Source organism: Chrysochloris asiatica, unplaced genomic scaffold, assembly GCF_000296735.1.
Source record: "Chrysochloris asiatica unplaced genomic scaffold, ChrAsi1.0 scaffold00013, whole genome shotgun sequence".
Taxonomy (NCBI): domain Eukaryota; kingdom Metazoa; phylum Chordata; class Mammalia; order Afrosoricida; family Chrysochloridae; genus Chrysochloris; species Chrysochloris asiatica.
Genome location: NW_006408531.1, coordinates 5,185,690 through 5,207,432, shown reverse-complemented (window position 1 = coordinate 5,207,432; position 21,743 = coordinate 5,185,690). Strand labels below are relative to the sequence as shown.

Here is a 21,743-nt window from a genome sequence, read left to right as displayed (position 1 = left end):
TGGCAATGAAACGATATACACTAGAATGAATATAAAGCTAATGTTCTCCCATGTAAACTGTCACATAATTCACAATAAAACATTTAAAAAAAAATAATAATTGTTGACATTCTTTTTTGTGAAGCAGAACAAAATGATTGTAATTGGAAGAAAATGGGAGTGACTATATGGAATATTTTGTGAACATAGAATATATGAGGAATGTTTAATAAGAAAGGAGAAATAAAATGTGATACAAATTCATCAACTTTGGGGTCATCTTTTTATTTCTATACTAGTCATTCTTAGAACACTGAAGGATCCCTGGTGGCACAGTGGGTTAAGCTTTAGTCTGTTAACTAGAAGGTTGGCAGTTCAAAACCAGCAGCTGCTGTGTAGGAGAAAAGGAAGCCGCCTGCTTCTGTAAAGACTTAGAACCTCGAAACTGTATGGAGCAGTTCGACTCTATCCTATAAGGTTACTGAATCAGAATCGACTCAGTGGCAATGTTTTTTTGCTTAGAACGTTAGAGAATTTCACATTATAGACTATTGCACTAACAATCCAGATCCTGTGATGTATTTGTACTTATTGATGTCTTCTTGTATTGTTGAAGTCCTGCCTAGTGTGGTGCTTGTAGGATAAAAACTGGACTACTAACCAAAAGGTCCTCAGTTCAAACCCACCAGCCACTCCTTGAAAACTTTTTATAGTCACTAGAGTCAGAACTGACTCAACAGTTTACTGTTGTAATAGCCATTGCCATCCAGTTGTCTCCAACTCATAGAGGACAAAGCAGGACTAGCCCATAGAGTGTATGGAAAGCAGAGTCCACACTTATCACCTTCAGAGCAGCTGGTGGGTTTGAATAGCTGACCTTTCAGATAACAACCAAATGCTTTAACCAATGCATAGCCAGGAGTCCTATCATAGATCATGTAGCTGCTATATAGCATTGCTATATAATACCTTCGAGTCCTTCCAACTCACAGTGACCCTGTATAGCATTTCCGAGGCAATAATCTTTACAGGAGCAAAAATACCCTCAATCGTTCTTCCAAGTGGCTGGTAGCTAGCAGCCCAACACATAACTACACTGCCAATGCTCATAATGTTGTTGTTCAGTGCTGTTCAGTTGGTTCTGACTCACAGGATCCCGTATAGGGTTTCTGAGAAGTGGCTGGTAGGGTTCAAACCAACCTTGCTGTCCGGTGCACCACATCAGGACTCCATAACCTACTCCCAACACTTAAGTTTTCAACATAATAAAATTGTACACTCAACTTTTAATGTACACACATAACATCTGGGATATTTTATTAGCGATTTGGTCCAGTAAATCATTTGGGCTTTAAAAATTCTGCATTTCTAATAAGCTTTGAGCTGATGCCAAAGCTATTGAATTTTATCAAGGCCAGTTGAAAGTATAAATTAAAAATCTCAGCCTACCCAAAATTATAAGAGATCTTACTCTTTTATCCCTGGTGGTGTGGTGGATTATATGTTGAGCTGCCAATTGCAAGATAAACAGCTTGAATCCGATTACTGCTCAATGGGAGGAAGAGGGGGCTTTTTGCTCCCACAAAGATTTATAGCCTTGGTACTCCAACATAGGTTGCCATGAGGTGGATTGAATTGATGGCAGTGGGTAATGTGCTAGCTTTCAAAGTAAAAGTTCGTTATATGGCAAGCATTGGGCTGCTTATGGCAAGAATGGCAGTTCAACCCTACAAGCCACTGTTAAGGAGACAGATGGGGCTGTCTCTCCAGTAGAGCTTTACAGTGTCTGAGATCCTATACAAGGTCACTGTGAGTTGGAATCAACTCGATTGTCTCTCCAGTAGAGATTTACAGTGTCTGAGACCCTATACAAGGTCACTGAGTTGAAATCAACTCAGTGGTCATGGGCTTGGGGGTTCAGCAGACATTTTAAGACGGGGAAGAGGCAACTAACAGATTTCTTCAGTCATGTTTCACTGTGTAATGAATCAGAATATCATTTTCTCCTTTTTAAAGAATTGAAATAATGAGGTATTAAGTAGCATACCCAAACCAAATCAAATCCACTGCTCTCAAGTCAATTCTGACTCCTTGTTTTTGTTGTTGTTAAGTGCCAGAGTCAGTTCTGACTCATAACAACCCTGTATAGAATTTTTGAGGCTGTAAATCTTTGCAGGAGCAGAAATCCCAAGGAGCAGCTGATGGATTTGAACCTCTGACGTTATAATTTGCAGCCCCAAACTTAACCTACAATCTTACCAGGGTTTCTTACCTATATTACTGTCGCTTTTGTTGTTACGTGCTGTCAAGTCAGTTCTGACTAATAGCGCCCTTTTATAGGGCCTCAGAGTCACTGTTAAAGCTTTGTTTCTCCCACGAGTAGCTGGTTGATTTAAACTGCCAACCTTATGGTTAACAGTATATTGCTTATCCTGTAGTACCACCAGCACTCCTTATTAAATAGATGGAGTCCTGATGTGGCGCTGTAGGAAAAGCACTGGACTTCAAGGTCAGTGGTTCAAACTCACCAGCTGCTCCTCGGAGACCCTATACAGGGTCACTATGAGTCAGAAACGACTTGAAAGCACATAACAACAACACAAGCTAGATAGCCAAGTAAAAAGGGACTTTAAAAAGTTCATGGAAAATGGAATACAAAGGTCATTGAAGTTTCCTGAACTTTTGGAGCCCGGTCATATGCTCAACTATCAGGTTAGTATTTGTCTATCTGTTGCCTTTACCCACTATGGTATCTTGTTGTTAATGCTCTCAAGTCAGTTGTGACTCATAGCAGCCCTGTATAGGGTTTCCGAGGAGTGACTGGTAGGTTTGCACCACCGACCTTGCAGTTAGTAGTCCAGTGCCTAGCCTACAGCGTCACAGTTTTCCATTTATTTTTATAGAATTTAACAGACCGTTTTTTTCTTCTAAGCAAAAATAATTCAATCTTACCTTTGGTGTTTAATTTTCAAACTCCGTTTAGTCTGGTTCTGTCCTGCCCATATTTCCATTCTAGACAGTGTCTGAAAGATGAAACCATCATATGATACTTGGGCATAGGTTTTCAGTAAGGTCATTTTTCATAAATTTTCTGTAGCCCTAGAAGTCCTGGTGTGGCACTGTAGGGTAAGCACTCGACTACGAGATTAGTTTGAACCACAAGGTCTACGGTTCAAACTCACCAGATGTTCTGTAGACACCCTGTGCAGAGTCACTGTGAGTCGAAACCAACTTGACAGCACTTAACAATAACAACACAACAAAGCCTGTGGTAGAATCCAGACATGGGGGTGGGGCGAGATTGCCAAACTCCTTCAGAGTTCCCCCATGCAAAAGTAGATTTTATCACAGAAATATGGATAGTGTGTCATATATTTATATTTTCATTTTATTTCTTTACCACAGACTGCCATTCAAATGTAAAACTGTTCTCTTTTAGAATGTAAAACACAGAAAGTATGCAAGGTGGAAGGCAACATATATCCATAATTGTTTAAAGAACGGTGAGACTCCTCAAGCAGGACCTGTTGGAATTGATGAAGAAGATAATGGTATGTATTTATTTGTTTTAAGTAAAATGATTTAGAAAAATCAAATTCTTCAGTATATTCTTACTCAAAGTTTTCAAAAAGAACTGTAAACTTTTGTATCCCTCATCAGTCCAGAATCAATGAAAACTAGGTGTAGTTTATAATTTTCAGGATGGAGAGAGATTAAAGCCAAGTTGTGTCTTCTGTTCATATCAACAAAATTGTTTCAGTATCTGCTACTTCTAGTTCGTTTTCATTCCTTTATAAGAAAGGCAATCCATTTATAATTTGTAAAATGCTTCCAAACTACAAACAATACTGCACACCTACTCATCACTTATCAACTATATCATTATCTGACATTTTGCAGTTATGACAATAATAAGACATCTACAGTCTGACTATGTGCATCAGGGACCTACGTCTGACTAACAAACATCAAGGTAATAAACAGTAAAGCTGACTGTGATGGGTAAAGTTATGTGTCAGCATAGCTGGACCATGATTCTCAGAGGTTCAGCAGTTATATAATGATGTAATTTGGTGGTTATCGAGTGATGTAGTCATCCTCCATTTTTGTAATATGATCTGGTCAACCTCCATTTTCACATAATGCCCATTTTCCCTTAAAGACCTGATCTTTGGTACCTCCCCATGTTAGTTAAGTGAGGAGTGAGTATGTATCTATTTGAGGTGTTGTTTGTTTGTTTTAAGTAATACATTCTCATGACTCAACAGTTCAAGGTGATATAAAAATATGCAGGATATTGTCATTACTTCATCTTCCCAACATGCAAATAAGTAATTGCTCTCTTGATTCTTCCAGATATGATTGTTTTTATGAATTTTCAAGCAAATGATAATATTTATCTTCCACTGTCTATACAATTATTTGCTCAGTTTTTTGTACATTCCTTTTTCTTCCTTTGATGTAGACAAGAAAATAATCACATAAGTGAGTTTTACAAAATTTAATCACGTAAAAATGAGTCGCATTATTTCTCTTGGCCTTCCCATTAATCTGATGGAAAAGAAAAACAATTTCACTTTCTGTCAGTTCTGTGTTTTTCACTTCTCCTCCTCCTCCCTTACAGTTTGTATTTTTCTGGTAAGATTTCCCTCTTTCTTTAGTTATTATTTTTATTTATTGCCTTAAATATATTTATAGTTGCTGATTTAATGTTTTTCTGCTAATTCCAGGATCTGGATCATCTTGGAGTCTTTTTCTGCAGTCTTTACTTTTTCCCTTTTTTTCCACATGTTTTTAGTAACTTTGTTGTTAGCATGGTAAAGCTATTCCTCGTCATACAGTCATGCTTTACAATCTTGGCTCCTCATTTGTTTATGCCTTTACAGCTCTTGCATTCTGTAGGCCCTGTGAAATGTCCTCTTCAGTTTTTATGGACAGTTCTGGATCATATGTTTATGTTGACACATGTTAAGTCATACTTCTCTGCATACAGTTCCTTCTTTTCCAGAGTTCCTTCCACTCTTACTCTCACCTCTCACTCTCACCTTCTTGCTCCCAGCCTCCTGGGACTAATAAAATGGTGGCGTTCTGGTTCTGCACACTCACAGATTGCTGAATGTTCTCAAGTGAAGATGACATAAAGGCCAGCCTCTCCTGGTGGCATTTCTTTTGCAGGGCCCAACGTCACTCTGGTTTTATCTACTTTTATTCATTCTCCAGTGTCTTTAGTAGTGTTTTTTCCCTTTCTCAGAATCAAAGTTATAAAGGTTAAAGTTATAAATAAAGCAATAAAGGTTAAAGTTCTCTGGTGTAGGAGAAAGTGGTACTATTAGCGTATATGAAGACACCTGGTGTAGCACTGTAGGCTCAGCACCTGACTGCTAACAATAAGCTCTACTGTTCAAACCCACCAGCTGCTCCTTCAGAACCCTCTACAGGATCGTTATAAGTCAGAATTGACTCAATGGCATGTAACAAGATAAAGTATAAATTTAATAGAATTAGTCTTCCTTGCTTATGTTTATTAAAATGTCTACATTGAAAATGTAATATGTTCTTAAACATGAAAAAAAAAATTGGGTAGAAAACAGCAAAATCAACCGTATTTTATAAATCTGTAGCTCTAACTTGCTGCTCTACATTTTATTTTAAATTATGAGGATTTCCAAAGTAACTGCTGGTCATTTAAATACACTGTCAAGGTTTTAGTCTCTTGAAGTACTTTTCAAATTCCGCTAATGAGACAGTATATTTTAATAGCATAGATTTTAAATCTTATTAAAACAAGGTCCTTCTCATTAGCTCTTCTTTTCAGATTGCTAAATATAAAATATCATCCTTTGATTTTAAACAACAAAGACAGAAATAATTAAGCTAATAAACAATGAATATTGAGTAAAGGGTAGCTACCAGAAAAATAGAGATCTTACTGAGTAGCATAACTATGAGAATGTTTTACCTAAAAATATCCTCCGTTTTTCATGTTTAAAGGATGAGCTTTAAGAAAAATGTACCCTATATAAATAATTTACAGATTTGGGAAAGTATTACCTTAAAAGAAGTGATCATTTTTTCTTCAGCAATAATTAAAATTTTGAAGTAAGGAAAAGATAACTCTTACTTTAAGAGATAGGGTCTACTCATCACCCGGCAGTTTATAGCATTGCATTTGAAGGTTCTGTTTGTTGCGTGCGTGTAGCGGAGTAAGACTAGCTATTTCTGCTTTAGAATACCTAGTTTTACATTGTGTCGATATTGAGCAATAGATGTTGAAGAAAATGAAGACGCTGGAGCAGCCTCTCTGCCCACTCCACCGCTGCAGCCATCCTCTTCTTCAACGTATGACCCAAGCAGCCTGCCGTCAAGCAGCTACACTGGGATACAGATTCCTCCCGGCGCACACGCTCCAGCTAATACACCGGCAGAAGTGCCTCACAGCACAGGTAGGGGTGAACGCATGCCGAGCTGTACTTTCTGTCATGTCTCTGCCTCATTATAGTGATAAATAATATCCTTAATCAGAACCATTTCTGTTCTTTTTATATGTGTTACTGTTTGCTGTTTCCCAAGAAAACCTCTGAAACGAGTAGGTCTTTTTTATAGAATGTGTCCATCTGCGTCTCACTGGGATACCAAGATGGGATTTTTCTTGCCTCATTCCCTTAGAATTTTTGGACTTTTCTTGCCTTGTTCTGTCTCTGCCTTTGACACAAGCATTACTGATGATGATGGCAAGAGTAGGATTTGAGGAACAGAGACATTTAAAGTTGTAATGGAATCACTGACAGGCTATGGTTTTAACATGAGAAAAGCATGATTAAAAAATAATAAGGGAAGAGATATCTATTATCTTTGAATTAATTGGTATTGGACATCTGTGTTATCACCATACAGAGGTTTGTCAAAATCAGTTTCCAGTAATAAGTAAATGGCAAAGTCAGGCTGTTGCACCGTAGGATAAACACTGACTGCTAACCACAAGGTCGACATTTCAGACCCACCAGCTGCTCGTTGGAAACTCTATACAGAGCTGCTATGAGTCCGAACCAATTTGAGGGCACTTAACAACAACAACAATAAATAAATAAATGTCAGTAGATTAATTAAATACAGTTTCACAAAAGGGCATATGAAACCATAATTTAAATCTTGCATTTAATTTTTTTATGCTGTTATTTTTCCCAGGAAATACTCTTAAATTTTTACTTTTGTCCAAGCATATGGTGCTAAACCACAGCAGCATTTCAGAGTACTTAAGTGATAGAAGGAGGATCAGTCCCTGAGAGTTAGAATACTCTTGAGGGTATGATAAGCATCATAACACATAAAACACTATTGCTGCATTGACTTTCAGTTTCCAGCACCATTTTACCCCAAATGATCTCTTGTGTCATCCTTCTGTACATTTACCCAGACTTTTCAGTGCTGTGTGGTTTATATGATGATATTAATAAACCAATTTGAATTAATTTTATAAGTGAATTTTCACGGAAGATTTTAAATATTTTATTATCTTGTAGGACTATTCGCATTGAATTTTCCATTATACATGAGATAACGTAACCTACTTTGGAGTGTTTGCCTTAGAAAAATATTTTTTAATTAACCCGCTGGAGTTTACGTGGCATGATGAGCATTGTACTGGTAACTGCAGGGTCAGCAGTTGAGACCCACCAGCCACTTTCGGAAATCCCGTACAGGGTCGCTGTGAGTTGGAACCAACTCAGCAGACAAAACAACAACAGAGTTTACATTGTAGGAATAAAATATATTTTAGGGTTAATAAATTATTAGTTTCTGCCCTTTGCTAAATCATAAATACAATTGTTTATTCAACTTAGCTTAGTTTTTTCTTCCTAACATGAAATTAATCATACTTCTCATGATTGTTTAAGTTCTTAGCAGGGGAAAACTGTACAAGTTGACTACTTCCATGCCTGATGCAAAATGTGTCCTGTCCAACAAATTAGCATCCTTTTCCTTTTTTTTTTTTCCCTCTTCCTTCCTATTTCTATGCCAAAGAAAGACAGGGAATTTTATAGTAAATTAATGAAAACAAAATCATTTTGTGAATCAAGGGGACAGGATGCTGACCTTAAGATTTCTTTGGACAGTATACCTTAGGACAGGGTTGTTATATGGACTCATACACATTTATCTTATATAGAGAGACATATATTATGTTTGCAGGAGAAATAACAACGTACTTGAAGTATAAGAAATTGTAAGTGAAAACAACAAACAATTGGGAATTTCGTACGTTCCAACTAATAACTATCATGTCTTGTGATTGATGTCAAGCAGCAGTCGTCAGGAAGTTTCTGGCATCAACAAATCATAGTTCAGTTCACTCTGGTATGAGCCTTTTGTTGTTCCTCAAAAAAGGGTTTGGGCTAGATTTAAAACTTTAGAACTTTTTTAGAATAAGGTTCTAATCATGTTTTACACAACCTTTTGGAGTTAGTATTTAAATAATTAGCGTGGCTAATTTGCGTACATATTGCTTGTCGCAACTGTATTAGATGTTGTACCCCAATGTTGCAAACTCTAAGGAGATTAAGCTGTTACAGTATCTGAAGAAAACAAACATACAAGTATACTTAGTAAGTAACATAACCAGAATTAGAGCCCAAATCTTCCGTAGTTCTTATTTTCACCACCTCTTTTCTACATGCCTTTCCCAAGGAACTAAAGTCCTGTCCATTCAAAACCTACTTTTCTGATAATATATTTCTTCTTAAGATTGGTTTACTTGAAATTGTTGGAATCATCTGTTCTTATTCCCCAAAATTGTTTCTATTATATTTAAGACAGTTTAAAAAAAAAAATCTTAGTTCCCTAATAGAAAATGAAATCACATTTTTAGTTTATAAATATAGCAGATGTTTCCCCTCTTACTCACTTTAAAAATAATTTACTTTCTCTCATATAAAGGTCCAGGATGCAGTTTTATCAAAGGGAAATCCTTAAGATAGCTAAGAAGAATAGTATGTACTAATATACAGTTTTTAGTTCTTCCTCAAAAAAGCAAAGGGGGTGCAAAGAGGAGAGGAATGGTGATTGTTTAAACAAGCAACTGTTTGCCTCTTATGCTTTAACCACAGTGTAAATACAGTGGTGCCTCTAAAAGTTGATGGAAAAATGGAAATAGAAGATAATGCAATTTTTCTATGAACTTTTGGAAGCCCCCTCATGTTCTATGTAAGCATGTGTTTTTTCTTTCTCTTGAAGCATTCTTTTTATAGTCAACAATATTAAGGAAATGCCTCAGTTCTAAATAAATATATATTTAAGAATGGAATTTTAAAATTAGTAATGTGGACTTGTGTTCGCCTCACACATAAATTGGAAACTTACCTGGTTATTATGTTGTTGTTAGGGTTATTAGTGCTGCATTTGAGATCTGTCAGGCTTTTAAAGTTGTTCATATTCTGACCTAGCCGTTTCTGTCAGTGCCATGCTCCAGGAGTATACTCAGGTTTCAGTTCATCCTGTCTTCCCATGGTCTTGCCTTTGCTATGAGCAAGCGTGTCTCTCTTCCTTTTTCTCTACCTCTCCATCATCAATCAGAGTGCTATTTCATTACATCTCGTGGATCAGTCTTTGTCATTTCTAACCAGTACCCATTTCTCTCTGCTCTGGGTCCCCACAGAATTTAGTCAGTAGAACAATTTAGTATTTAGTTATAAATCTTTTAATGTTTAATTCTTTGATGTGTACTAATTATATCAGAGTCCTGGTGTTGTGTTATAGGCTAAGCATTGGATTGTTTATCTCAAGGCCAAAATTTCAAACCTACCAGCCACTCCTTGGAAAACCTACACAGGGTCTCTGTGAGTTGGAACCGACTAGACAGTTCTTAACAACAAGAAGTCATATTAATATGCTAGGAAAAAAATTAACTAGAAATTACTTGTGAACACGTTTTTTTTTTTTTTTTTCTTCCTCTTTTAAATAATGGAAAAGACGAAATTTCTTAGAATTTTGATTTCCCAAGAAGTGTCATTTTGGTCAAATTATCCCAACATACTGTTTATAAGAAGTCCTAGTATGATGCTGTAGGATAAGCACTGAACCACAAGGTCAGTAGTTCAAACCCACCAGCCACTCTTTGAAAACCGTATATAGGGTCACTATGAATCGGAACCAACTCAATGGCACTTAACAACAACAAAAACTATTTATGGGAGGGCTGCAACCCTTTTGCAAACTGACAGATAAAACCTGTCCAAATCAAGAAAGAATGAAAAATAAACTAGATGTTGGCCATCTCAAAAAATGAAAATATCAACATATTGTATAACATAACAGGTTTACATGGGCTCATGTTCTCGTGCTGAGCTAGTGGACTAGGCCCTGGTGAACATGCACATGTGAGAGCTATCAAGAAGATAGCCCTTCTTCAAGACAAGCTCAGTGGCAGCAACTTCTGCCTCTGCTGCTGGGCACATGTGGAACAACAGTCTACCCTACAAATACTTAATAAGATCTAGGCCACCTCTTTTAAAAAAAAAACATAGAACTGAAATGAAATTCTGCTAAATAAATTTATCTCCTTTAATTTCTGCATTTAATTCTTATAAATCCTGCTTATTTAATTGTTGCTGCTATTAAGTGCCATCAAGTTGGTTCCGACCCATAACAACTTGTATAGGGTTTCCAAGGAGCGGCGATGGGTTTGAACCACCAACCTTTCTGTTCAAACTGACCTTGTGGGCCAGGGCTTTATCGTCCAGGACCACATGGAAAGTTACAAATAAGCATTGAAATGTTAATGCAAGATGCCAACTATAATATAATAGTGCACTGTTTCCAGAAATGTAGTTTATGTGAAGAATTTAGGTAGAACCCAGATTACTAGCAAAGCATTGGTAAGTGTAGACTGGGCTGGAGTCACACACACTTGTGTGCACGAAAAGGTGACTGAGAAATTGGTAATAGCCTCAAAATTGCATGGGATAGGAATGAGAAAAACAGGCTCGTCACCTATGATCTTTTGTATTTAAAAAAAAAAAAAAAATAGTTTAGCTTTTAATTAAAAGGTATGATTTTCAGCTTTTAATAGTGCCAAAGAATGAAAAATGAAACTAATTTGCCGTAAAACAAGATTAAATGAGATAAAATTGACTATTTAAAATATTTTCTCCCTTGCATAGGGTGGGGAGGTCCATAAAAGTCAACATTTCAGACCTCCCAAAATATACCTTAAAACTTCAGTTCAGCCATTGTGCAATCACCATTCTGGAATTCTCGTAAAGTATGTGTTTACTTAGAAATGTTCCATTGTCTCCATTTCCTCTGTTCCTTCTTACTATCTTTACTACAAAGTCACTCTTCAAAGGTAATCTATTAACTGGAGCAAAATATCCCATATTAGGGACTCCTGGTGTTGGCAGTGTAGGATAAGCATTGGCCAGCTAGCCACCAGGTTGGCAGTTCAAACCCACCAGCTGCTCCTTGGAAACCCTTTACAGAGTCGCTATGATTTGGAACCAACTCAACAGTATGTAGCATATGCCAAAAATTATTGAATTGGCTAGGAAGTTAAACTACTACCGGTTCAATGGGTCAGTTTGTTGTACTTTTGTAACTTGGATGTGGCTCTGATGCGGGAAGCTATATTTCAAATGCTGTTATGGACAGGATTATTTCAAATACTATTATGGATATAGGAAGGAGTATCATGGACATGTTTCATCCAAGTTTCCAGACCAAGACAAACTAAGAAGAAAGACCTGGTTATCTACCCAAAGATTAGCCAAAAAAACAAAAAACCTTATAAATCACAACAGAATATTGTTTGGCTCACTTGCTGTGGGCATCTTGTTTAGTGAAGGTAGGTAGAGGGCCAGCGAGGTTGTAGGAGACCATCAGTTACATGAGATGATACGACAACTACTACAGTGGATTCAGACATGCTGGGGATTGTGAGGAAGATGTAGAGCAAACAATGCTTCTTTCTACTGTATTAAGGACTCAAAAGTCAGAGCCCATTAAATTGCAGCTATCTATCTATCTGTCTTTAAGAAGTTAAACCGAATTGAGGGAGTCAGTTCCTTTGACAGGTAGATGTTTGGTAAGCTCTAATTCAAAAGCAAGTTGAAGTAGTAGACAAACTTGATAGTGACAAATAAAATACATAATAAAATGTATAGTCAGCACATGAATGTTTTTCTCACCAACCATCAACATCAAATAAGTACATCAAATTAGAATCCATTAATTTTTTTTAAGAAAGTAAGTGAAGTAATGAAATTCCATGATATTTTGTATACTCTCTCAGTGTGGAATTAAAGAGTGTAATACTGTTCAACCTTTTGTGCTTCTCTGATTTGCAGGTGTAACAAGTAATACTATCCAACCTACTCCACAGACTATTCCAGCCATTGATCCGGCACTTTTCAATACAGTTTCCCAGGGTAAGTCCGCTGTTGTGTGAGAAACATTGGATCTCTTGTTTGGAGTGTTATTTTGCAATATTGCCATAGAGATGCCATATATGCAGATGTTTTTTTTCAAACTTGAATATCTAAGTAATTCAAAAGATATTTCCTTGAATGCCTTTGTTAACTGGATTCTCAAGTGGAAGCAAGATTTTCATACGGCCCAAACTGCCAAAACAAAATGGCATTCCTTTGTGCATTATTGCTGGATACAATGGGACACACATGTAACCAAAACTGGCATGGAAGCTAATGCCAGCAGATTCCTTTAGAAGTTTAAGACTACTATGTACTGTGATAACAACCTTCCTTAGCTGTGCTGTTATCGATTAACCAAGGAGAGAGAAGCATCAGAAACGGGAGAATGGTACAGGACCAGGCAGCAAATTCTGTGTGCATAGGGTCGGGATGAGTTGGAACCAAGTCCACAGCACCCGTAATAACAAGTAGAGCGGTCCTGACCATTATTGAAACTATAAGAAGGCTTCAAAAAGTTCATGGAAAATGGAATTGAGATATAATGGAAATTTTCCACGAACTCTTTGAAACATCCTCCAAGAGATCTTTGAGAAGTATTATTTTAGTTGTATCATAGATAGGTGGTTGCTTTGTTAATTTTACTGTTTCCTAATTTTCTGATTGATCTCCCCCAGTCCCTTACTTGTCTGTTGTATTTGTTTATCTCATTCAGTGAGTTTGTTTAACTTCTATGTCTGGTGAGATTTAGTGTTGTTATATTTTGAATAAAGAAATTAATATAGATACTCTTAGTAAGCTACTGTGGGTTTCCGTTAGAGGAAATATTATGTCTGCAAGTTTTGTCTCACTTGATTTTTCAATCTCCCATGAAGAAACTTTCTTAGGAGAGGGACCACCTACCTTGGGAGTCCTGTCTAGACAGTTCCTTCTACAGTTTTTGAGACATGTTTTTTGTATAGGGGCAAGGTTATGAGACTAGTTGCTTTTTCTTAGATGTAGTAAAGACCCACCACCATCCACTCGCATAATCTCCCCAAGGTTCTCTGAACAGATGAGCTTCCTAGCCTCCAGTGTAAATGTTCTAAGGTGAAATTGCTTCCACTACCTTTAACATGGTTTCAGGAGTAAGAGTAGTTAATCATGTAAAATTAGTGTCCTTTTTAGAATCAGAACCCTGGGATTCTTTACTGAACCAAACTATCAGGTGTGAAAACAAAATAATTTTAGATATATAAACCCAAATGACATTTAGATCTTAACCCTTTATTTAATTTCCATGCTATTTGGAAAGATACATATTTGGAATATATATTCCAAAATGATGTTTGAACAATTAGCTAACAAGAAAAAAATTACATTAGATCCTTGTCTCAGAATTCTTGGGTCTCCTTTATATCTTACCATGTTTGACATGTTTAAAGCAATAAACATACTGCAACCGATCCCTCACTTAACCCAAGTGCATTGTTAAAATGCTGCTGATAGATTGGAAAATAATTTTCTTTCTTTAATAATAATGAATCAATGTCCGGAGCATATATAGAAAGCTCCTAAAAATGAATGAGTAAAATTCAACTCAGTAGGGAAAAATTGACAGAGATTTTAAACAGATAATGCAAATGTCTAATGGCCATATGAAAAGCTATCAAATGTCACTGATAATGATTAAAATTGAGAACTAAAGTGTGTTTAGCTTTATGATAATGCATATGGAAATAGAGAGTAAGCACTGATAATCTACAGTATAAATGAAGGTCTAGGGAAACAAACACTTCATATTGTTGGTGGGAATATAAATCGGTCAAACTTTTCTCACTAGCATTGTCACTAGCCTAATAGCAAATGTATATGTGTTGACCCAGCTACGCCACTGACTTCTAGGAATCAATCTTAAAGAAATACTTGCACATGGGAACAAAATGTGTATTTATTTCAGAATTGTTCATTAGAACCACTGTCGTCAAGTTGATTCCAACTAGTAGTGATCTTATATAGGGTTTCTGAGACTAAATGCGGGAGCATACAGCCTCATGCTTCGCCTGCATAGTGACTGATGGGTTGAACTACTAACTATGTAGTTAGCAGCCCAACGCTTAACCCACAGGGCTCTTGGTATCTCTTTGTATATAGTTTCCAAAATGAACCCTTCACTGCCACCAAGTTGATTCCTCCTCATGTGACTCTGATGCTGTCAATCTTTATGGGAGCAGAAAGCCTCTTCGTTCTCCCGCAAAGCACCTGATGGGTTTGAACTGCTGGTTAGTGGGTACAGTACAATCAGGGCTCCTTTGTACTGTTACTGTAGGGATGACAAAAAAGAAACAATCTCCACCTCCCATTATTAATGGAAAAGTGATTAATTATTTATAGTATATTCATCCTATAGAATAGTATATATTGTTGTTAAGTGCCGCCAAGTCAGTTCCAACTCATAGCAACCCTGTGTAGCATTTCAGAGGAGCAACTGGTGGCTTAGCTATCCAGTGCATATCCCGCAGCAGCACCATGCCAGAACTCCTAGAATGCACACTTAAAAAAATATTGTAGTTGTCACATGAAAAGATCTCTTAGACATATTAAGTTAAAAAAACAATTGTAGAACATTATGTATAGCATGATTCTGTGTAGGAAACAAACATTCCAACCAGAATTTTATGTTTCTCTGTCTACATTTGTGTGTATATGCGCTGGGGACTTCGGGAGGCTGCACAGATTGCAGACTGCATCCATGAACTGTACCCAGCTCCCCTAACACTCCTTGTAGCCTTTTCCTGCTGCTTTCCCTCACTCAGTGCTTTCTCCTTATCCCCCTTGAATATAGTACAAAGCTCCTGGTGTGATGCTGTAGGATATGCACTTTACTGTTAACCACAGCGTCAGCGGCTCATACCTACCAGCTACTCCTTGGCACTGTGAGTTGGAACTGTCTCAGTGGCACTTAACAACAACTGTATTTCTATTTTGAGCCCTGGCGTAGCTCTGCGGGTTAATGCGCTGGACTGCAAAGTCAGTTTAAACCGCAAGGTCGGCGGTTCAAGCTCACCAATCACTCCTCGGAAACCCTATACAGGGTTGCTATGAGTTGAAACTGATTCGACAGCACCTAACAACAATACAATACAAAATATGTAGAATGTTTGTCATCCCAGTCTAGAATGTAAGCCCCATTAGTACAAGGATTTTTGTCTGTTTTGTTTATGATATTCCTAACTACTGGGACAGTGCCTGCTATATAGTAGGCATTTGCAGTGGATTTGCACCTGGCTCAGGTGGAGAGTGGAATTGCAGAGGTAGAGAGACTTGGGGTATTGTGTATCTTATACATCTTCTGGGTTTGAATAGCAAAGTGTTTTGAGAATTAAATGGAATAATATCTAAAAAGTATGTAGTGCAGTGTCTGCCATAACAAACTTGTAACTGCACTCATCACTACTATTGTTATTGTTATTAAGTGGCCTGCCTGTATATTAGGATTCACCACGGTGCTTTCTATTCATCACAAAGATTTAATGTAGATCATAGAGTTCCCTTACAAATTCTGCCTATCTCCTGTGCATTAATAGAGTGGGATTAAGTTATCCAATCCCTTGACATAAGGATTTCAGAACTGTTGTTGTTAACTGTTGTTGAGTCGGTTCCAACTCATAGCGACTCTGTACACGGTTACAAGGAGCAGCTGGTGAGTTTGAACTTGCGGTTCAAACAGACTTTTGGCAGTCAAGTGCTTTATTCTGTAGTGCTACACCAGGACTCCTCAGAACTCCTAAACAGAATAAAGTTTCTAAACACCATGGCATCAGAAAAATCAACCATGGAAACAGTAGCTTGTGTCAGCTGAGCATGCAGGGATTCCTCCTTACAGTCAGGACTCTTATCTTGGATCCAGTGCTGACCCAGGCTCGCTTATCTTCATCTTGCTGCAGAATAGACCTTGAGTAGTAGATAGAGCTCTTCTTATCTGTTCTGTTCTTGTCCTGTCTCCTGATGGAGTAAAGAAGCTGCGTGATAAATACGGCCTTGTCCATAGTCCATTTTGGAACTCATCAGCACAAGAATTCAGAAGAGATACAGACGATAACCTTTCTAACCATTTAAACAGTATTTGGTGGTGGTGGTTATGTGCTGTGGAGTCAGTTCCAGCTCATAGCGACCTTGTACAGGGTTTCCGAGGCTCTAAATCTGTATGGGAGCAGAAAGCCTCGTCTTTCTCCTGCGGAACAGCTGGTAGTTTCAAACTGCTGACCTTGTGGGTAGCAGCCCAAGCAGGCCCACCTTATGCTTTTTTTCTTCTAATTTGGCCTCAAGTAAAAAAAGTACATTTTCATTTAGGGAAGAATGTTTTTATTTTGCTACATTAGCCTGAATTTACTTTTGTAAATATAAAGTCAGATTAACTGAAATTGAGCAATTCTTCTCTTCCTAAAATGTGTTTTTTCTTCTTAATGTCTTTTCAGTTTTCTCTGTTAAGGTTTTAAATGCGAATTTAAAAAAATAGACAGATTTGTTTTAATATAATTTAAAGGTTTAGTTCACATATTTTATTATTACTATGACTTGACCAGGGTATATTTTAAATGAAGGGAAGCCTGGAATGTTGCAACAAAAATTTGACATGTTTTTTTTAATTCTTTTATGTTTAATTTTAGAAAATAAGTCTTAACATCTAAGTCATTAAGTATATAGTCTAAATCTATAGTGCCATTATTATGTAATGTATTTTAGTTGTTAATTTGTTGTAAATGTTGCTAAACTATATATGTCATATATGCATTATAAATATATATGGGATTATATTTTCTGTTAAAGTGTTTTTATTTGTATTTTACGAATAATTTCAATGTAAAATGCATATTTGTGTTTTAAAATAGTGTCATCATTGGTGAATAAGTTTAGCCTACAAAAATTAAAATAGTAACAGTTCTTGCTACAACACAAATTTTATCTTATTAATAAATATGTTATGTGTCAGCAAAACAGTACTAAAGCTAATGCTGTAACAATAAGATTGATGTTGCTCATTTGGGCTTTCTTCCAGCGAGTCCAGTAAATTCTGGACCCATGCCATGTGTGAGATTGGAGGATAGACTCTGGAAACGCATAATGTACAGTGTTAAGCTACACTTGATTTTTAAAGGTTTCTCTGCACTTAGTGCTGTATACTATGTGACTAGAACTTTAACATATTTGGAATAACCTTTAAAATAAACTCAGATATTTTCCAGAAAAATAAACAAATGAAAGCTAGCCTGCCCTGAGTTGTCCTCAGAACTGCAGTGTGGTTGTATTTTTTGTTTGTTTTTTGTCAAGTCACCAAAATGCAAAAAGTAGAATTGTGAAGAAACTATATTTTTGTTTTTGTGGGTTTTTGTTTTAATATAAGTACTTTTAACTAGTTGATTGATCTTAAAACAATTCAAGGAAATCAAAATCGTTTCTGGTAACATTGTACTGTATAATTTCTGATTCATAATAGTAAGGTCCAAATATTTATATAGTCTTTCATACTAATTCAGCAAACATTTGAAGAATTACTAATTTTAGCATACAGTACTGCCATTACATAGGTAAGTGATTGTATTATCTCTATAATCGATAAAAGAACTTCTTATATTTTAAGAAAGGTATTGAATCCTACTGCAAGCCTGACCCTGGACTAGATACTTTGGGACGTACTGTAGCAATACTCTTTTGAAAAATTTAGCAAATATTCATTTGGATCATTATTTAATATCATAATAACTGGTATTGCTACTGACTTTGAAGTCTTTAACTTAAGTAATTTCAAAGTTTTAATTTTATGCTTTGAGACTTGGTAAGGATAAATTTTTAAGAAATAACTTGCTTTTGCTTACATGTTGGACTTCATATTTTAATGCTATGAAATTTAATATTAAGCCTTAGGGTTTTGGGTTTTGTTTTAATCTGGACGGTATAAAATGTACTATATTTTCATGCTTTCAAAAGAATTTTGTCATTGTATAAAGTTTGTTATTCATTTTTATTGAGTCATATTTATATTGTAGTTCAAATGAAGGTTGAATGGTTTAGTCTGTGTGTATTGTTTCAAGAAGAGAAATGGTCAGTGATTTTGGCATAAATGCCAAAACTGCTTGTTTCACAGAGATGATGCTTGTTTTACAATTAACTTGCCAAGATATACAAGCTTTTAGTTATTTGCTTCTAAAAGGAAAAATCCTACTTGAATAAGCTATGTATTGACATATCTGTGGTTTATATTAGTGATAACCAAATCTTAAAAAGCAAGAAGAATACTATCTAAATACAACTGAGGGTAGCAAAAAAGAGGAGGAAAGAAAGCCTTCTTAATGTTTTAATATACCCTAAAATCTTGTCCAAAGTTTTGAATGAAAACATGAAGTATCCTTTTCTTCTAGGGGACATTCGTCTAACACCTGAGGATTTTGCTAGAGCTCAGAAATACTGCAAATATGCTGGCAGTGCTTTGCAGTATGAAGATGTGAGCACAGCTGTGCAGAATCTACAGAAGGCTCTCAAGTTGCTGACGACAGGCAGAGAATGAAGAACGAAACCTTTGTACAATAGAGTCGTGTATTTGGAGCCTAAAGAAATAACAGGCGGCTGCTCTCTCTTCAGCCTCTCAAGAGCAGTTTTAAGGAAAACTTCAGGTCCATTGAACATGGCAATGAACTCTGTGTGTCAGGTTTCCTGTGGAAGCATTGATCAGCACTCTCAGCCAGTTTTCATTGTCCATTTTGTGGATCCAATAATGAGTCTCTGGGTATATAGAGCTAGCTAGTATTAGGCAAGACCCTGAAAATACCCATTGCACCCTACTTTGGAAAATGAAACCCACATCTATAAAATGCATATCGGAGCTAAGTTTTGTACCTTTATTTACATATAATAAGGGAATTTGTTGTTTTGGTTTCTGTCTATAATGCTAGAAGAAACAGTCCATACTTGCTTTGCTATAAAATTCTAAATTTTAACTTTTAAAAGTAAGTGTTTCTAGAACACCCTACATGAACAATCATGTTTCTGTTTTCCTAAAGCCATCTAAAATGGATAAGAATGTCCCTAAGCTGTTTGAATGACTGACTCTATAAGAAATTATGTTCGCAACTCCACTTACAGTGATGTTAAATAGAACTGCATTGAAAATTTTAAAATGTCATGGAAGGACATATAACAAACTAAAGACGACGGAGACTCACCATGTTAAAGCCTAAGAATAAGACTGGGTTCCCAAAGCTTAGGGTGTTGATCAAAGATTAACAAAGGTGAATTGGTATTTGCTTCCTAGGTGGTTTGACTGCATGTATTAGAGAATGAAAAAGACATTTGTAGGGATGCCTGGAAACTTGGTGCTTTAAGTTAAGGTTTCTCCTCTGCTGCTAATGGATCCCAGAGAGTATATACTTAAGGTGAGTGATGCAGATTCTTAAGAATTTAGACTCTGAGTTGTTAACTTTATAAGTTTGTGGGGAACCAGATTTACAGTGTCACCTGCATTTGTGCTGTGTAAAAATAAATACAAACGTTCTTTTAACAAACTCTCCTTAACTGTAGAGCCAGATGTCTGTTTTGATTCATATACTAGAAGTGTCTTTACTTTTAAGTCACTGTGCTAAGTTATATGAATATGGATATAGCTTTGAGACAAAACAACTGAAAAAATATACATTTAAGTTATTTACCTGAAAATGATTTGGTCCATTTCACTCATTCCACTAGGATTATAGAATTCCTATTAACACAAATAGCAACAAACTATAGAACATGTTATGTACATAAATAATAAAATTTTATAGGAACACAACCACACCCATTAATTTATGTTTGTCTGTGGTAGATTTCCATGACAACAGAACGAAATGGCTTCCAAATCGAAAATATTTGCTATCTGGCTTTGAAGAAGTTTATTGACTCTGGTTCTAAGAGTAATAAATTATTAACTCATAATTTCACATTTTCTTTACATACATGTAGTGCTATTTTGCATCATTTGGTAGACTACATATTCAGACAGAGCAAATTATTCTGAATTATTGCCCAAAAAAAGGTGTCTCCTCAAAAAAAATGCTTCCTGAGAAACATTTTTATATCTTCACGACTGAATTTTTATATCATTTGTAGGGTCAGCATTTACATGTAGAAATCCATTATTCCCCATAGTTCTCTAGAACCTTATTGTAGAAAAATAACTAGGATTTGTCTTTTGTGTTACACAAGGTAAATAAGTTCAGCAAATTTTAATGTGCTTGTCTGAACCTTAGCCTGTCTGAACACTAATGAAGTAAACCTCTGCCTCCGTTTCCACTCCCTGCCTGTAGCCTCCTAGGTGGGAGGACACTGAGGAGAAGCCAGAGAATCCACTGAGGGCGGGGGAGACTCGCTGTAACAGAGCCCTGCCTCTGCAAAATGGAAGCGGTACCACAAGCCACCTCAGAGTTTGTCATGAGAAAATGATAACGTGCATAGCATGGTTATCATGGTGACATTCAGTAAACATTAATTAGTAGTAGTAATGTTACAGTTAGGAACCCAGGTGATAACAGTGATTGAGCACTTAGCTTCTAATGGAAAGTTCAGTGGCTCAAACCCATCCGCCACTTTGCGGACACAGATTGGCAGTCCGCTTCAGTAATGGGTACAGCCTTGGAAACCCTACGGAGCAGTTTTACCCTGCACTATAGTTGTCCTGGTATGGCACTGTAGGATAAACATTTGACTGCTGACCACAAGGTCACTGACTTAGAACTGACTAAATGGCAATGAACAACAACATCATAGGGTCATTATGAATCAACTTAGTGGCAATGGATTTGGTTTTTCATGTTAATAGTGATTATGTCAATTGTTAATAGTAAGTTATTTTCCCAAGTATCAGGAAATCCTAGTTGTTTGTTGCCCAGTTCTTTGAAATGCCTTTTGCATGAGGAGATTGAAGTATATAATGTTTTTCTAACTTTATGTTTGTCTTTCTTCATATAAAATCTATCAAAGTTAGAAGAAAATCTCTGCTATAATGCTAGAATAAGCAGTTTCCATGTATTTATTCAGCATGTAGTTATTGAATAACTACTATGTGTCTGGCATTGTCCTTTGCACAGAATATAGCACAAAACCAAACAAACTTGCTACGTTAAACAATCTGATGGAGGAAAATGGGCAAACCCAGTAGAAAGCATATTATGAATTTCCTTCTATCAGTACTTAAGGGATATTATTAGAAATGCGGGCCTCAAGCCCAATCCCAGTCCTACCCAGTCAGAAAGTTTGAGGGGAGAGGACAGGTTTTCTCAGCTTTCTGTGTTTTAGCAAACCCTGCAGGTGATTCTGAGTCTCTAAGTTTGAAGT

At 36.5% G+C, this 21,743-nt stretch overlaps 1 protein-coding gene across 2 annotated transcripts in view; it reads left to right on the top strand.

The window, feature by feature from the left end:
- VTA1 (vesicle (multivesicular body) trafficking 1) overlaps positions 1 to 19,029 on the top strand; it is a 52,514-nt gene extending 33,485 nt beyond the window's left edge. The window contains exons 5-8 of one of the 2 annotated variants that reach the window (XM_006834614.1): positions 3,419 to 3,530; positions 6,246 to 6,422; positions 12,318 to 12,398; positions 18,797 to 19,029. In XM_006834614.1, coding sequence (XP_006834677.1) covers positions 3,419 to 3,530; positions 6,246 to 6,422; positions 12,318 to 12,398; positions 18,797 to 18,942 — 516 coding nt within the window. In that variant the 3' untranslated portion in view covers positions 18,943 to 19,029. The remainder of the gene's footprint in view (positions 1 to 3,418; positions 3,531 to 6,245; positions 6,423 to 12,317; positions 12,399 to 18,796) is intronic. The other variant, XM_006834615.1, reaches the window with a different exon arrangement.
- The last annotated feature ends 2,714 nt before the right edge of the window (positions 19,030 to 21,743 follow it).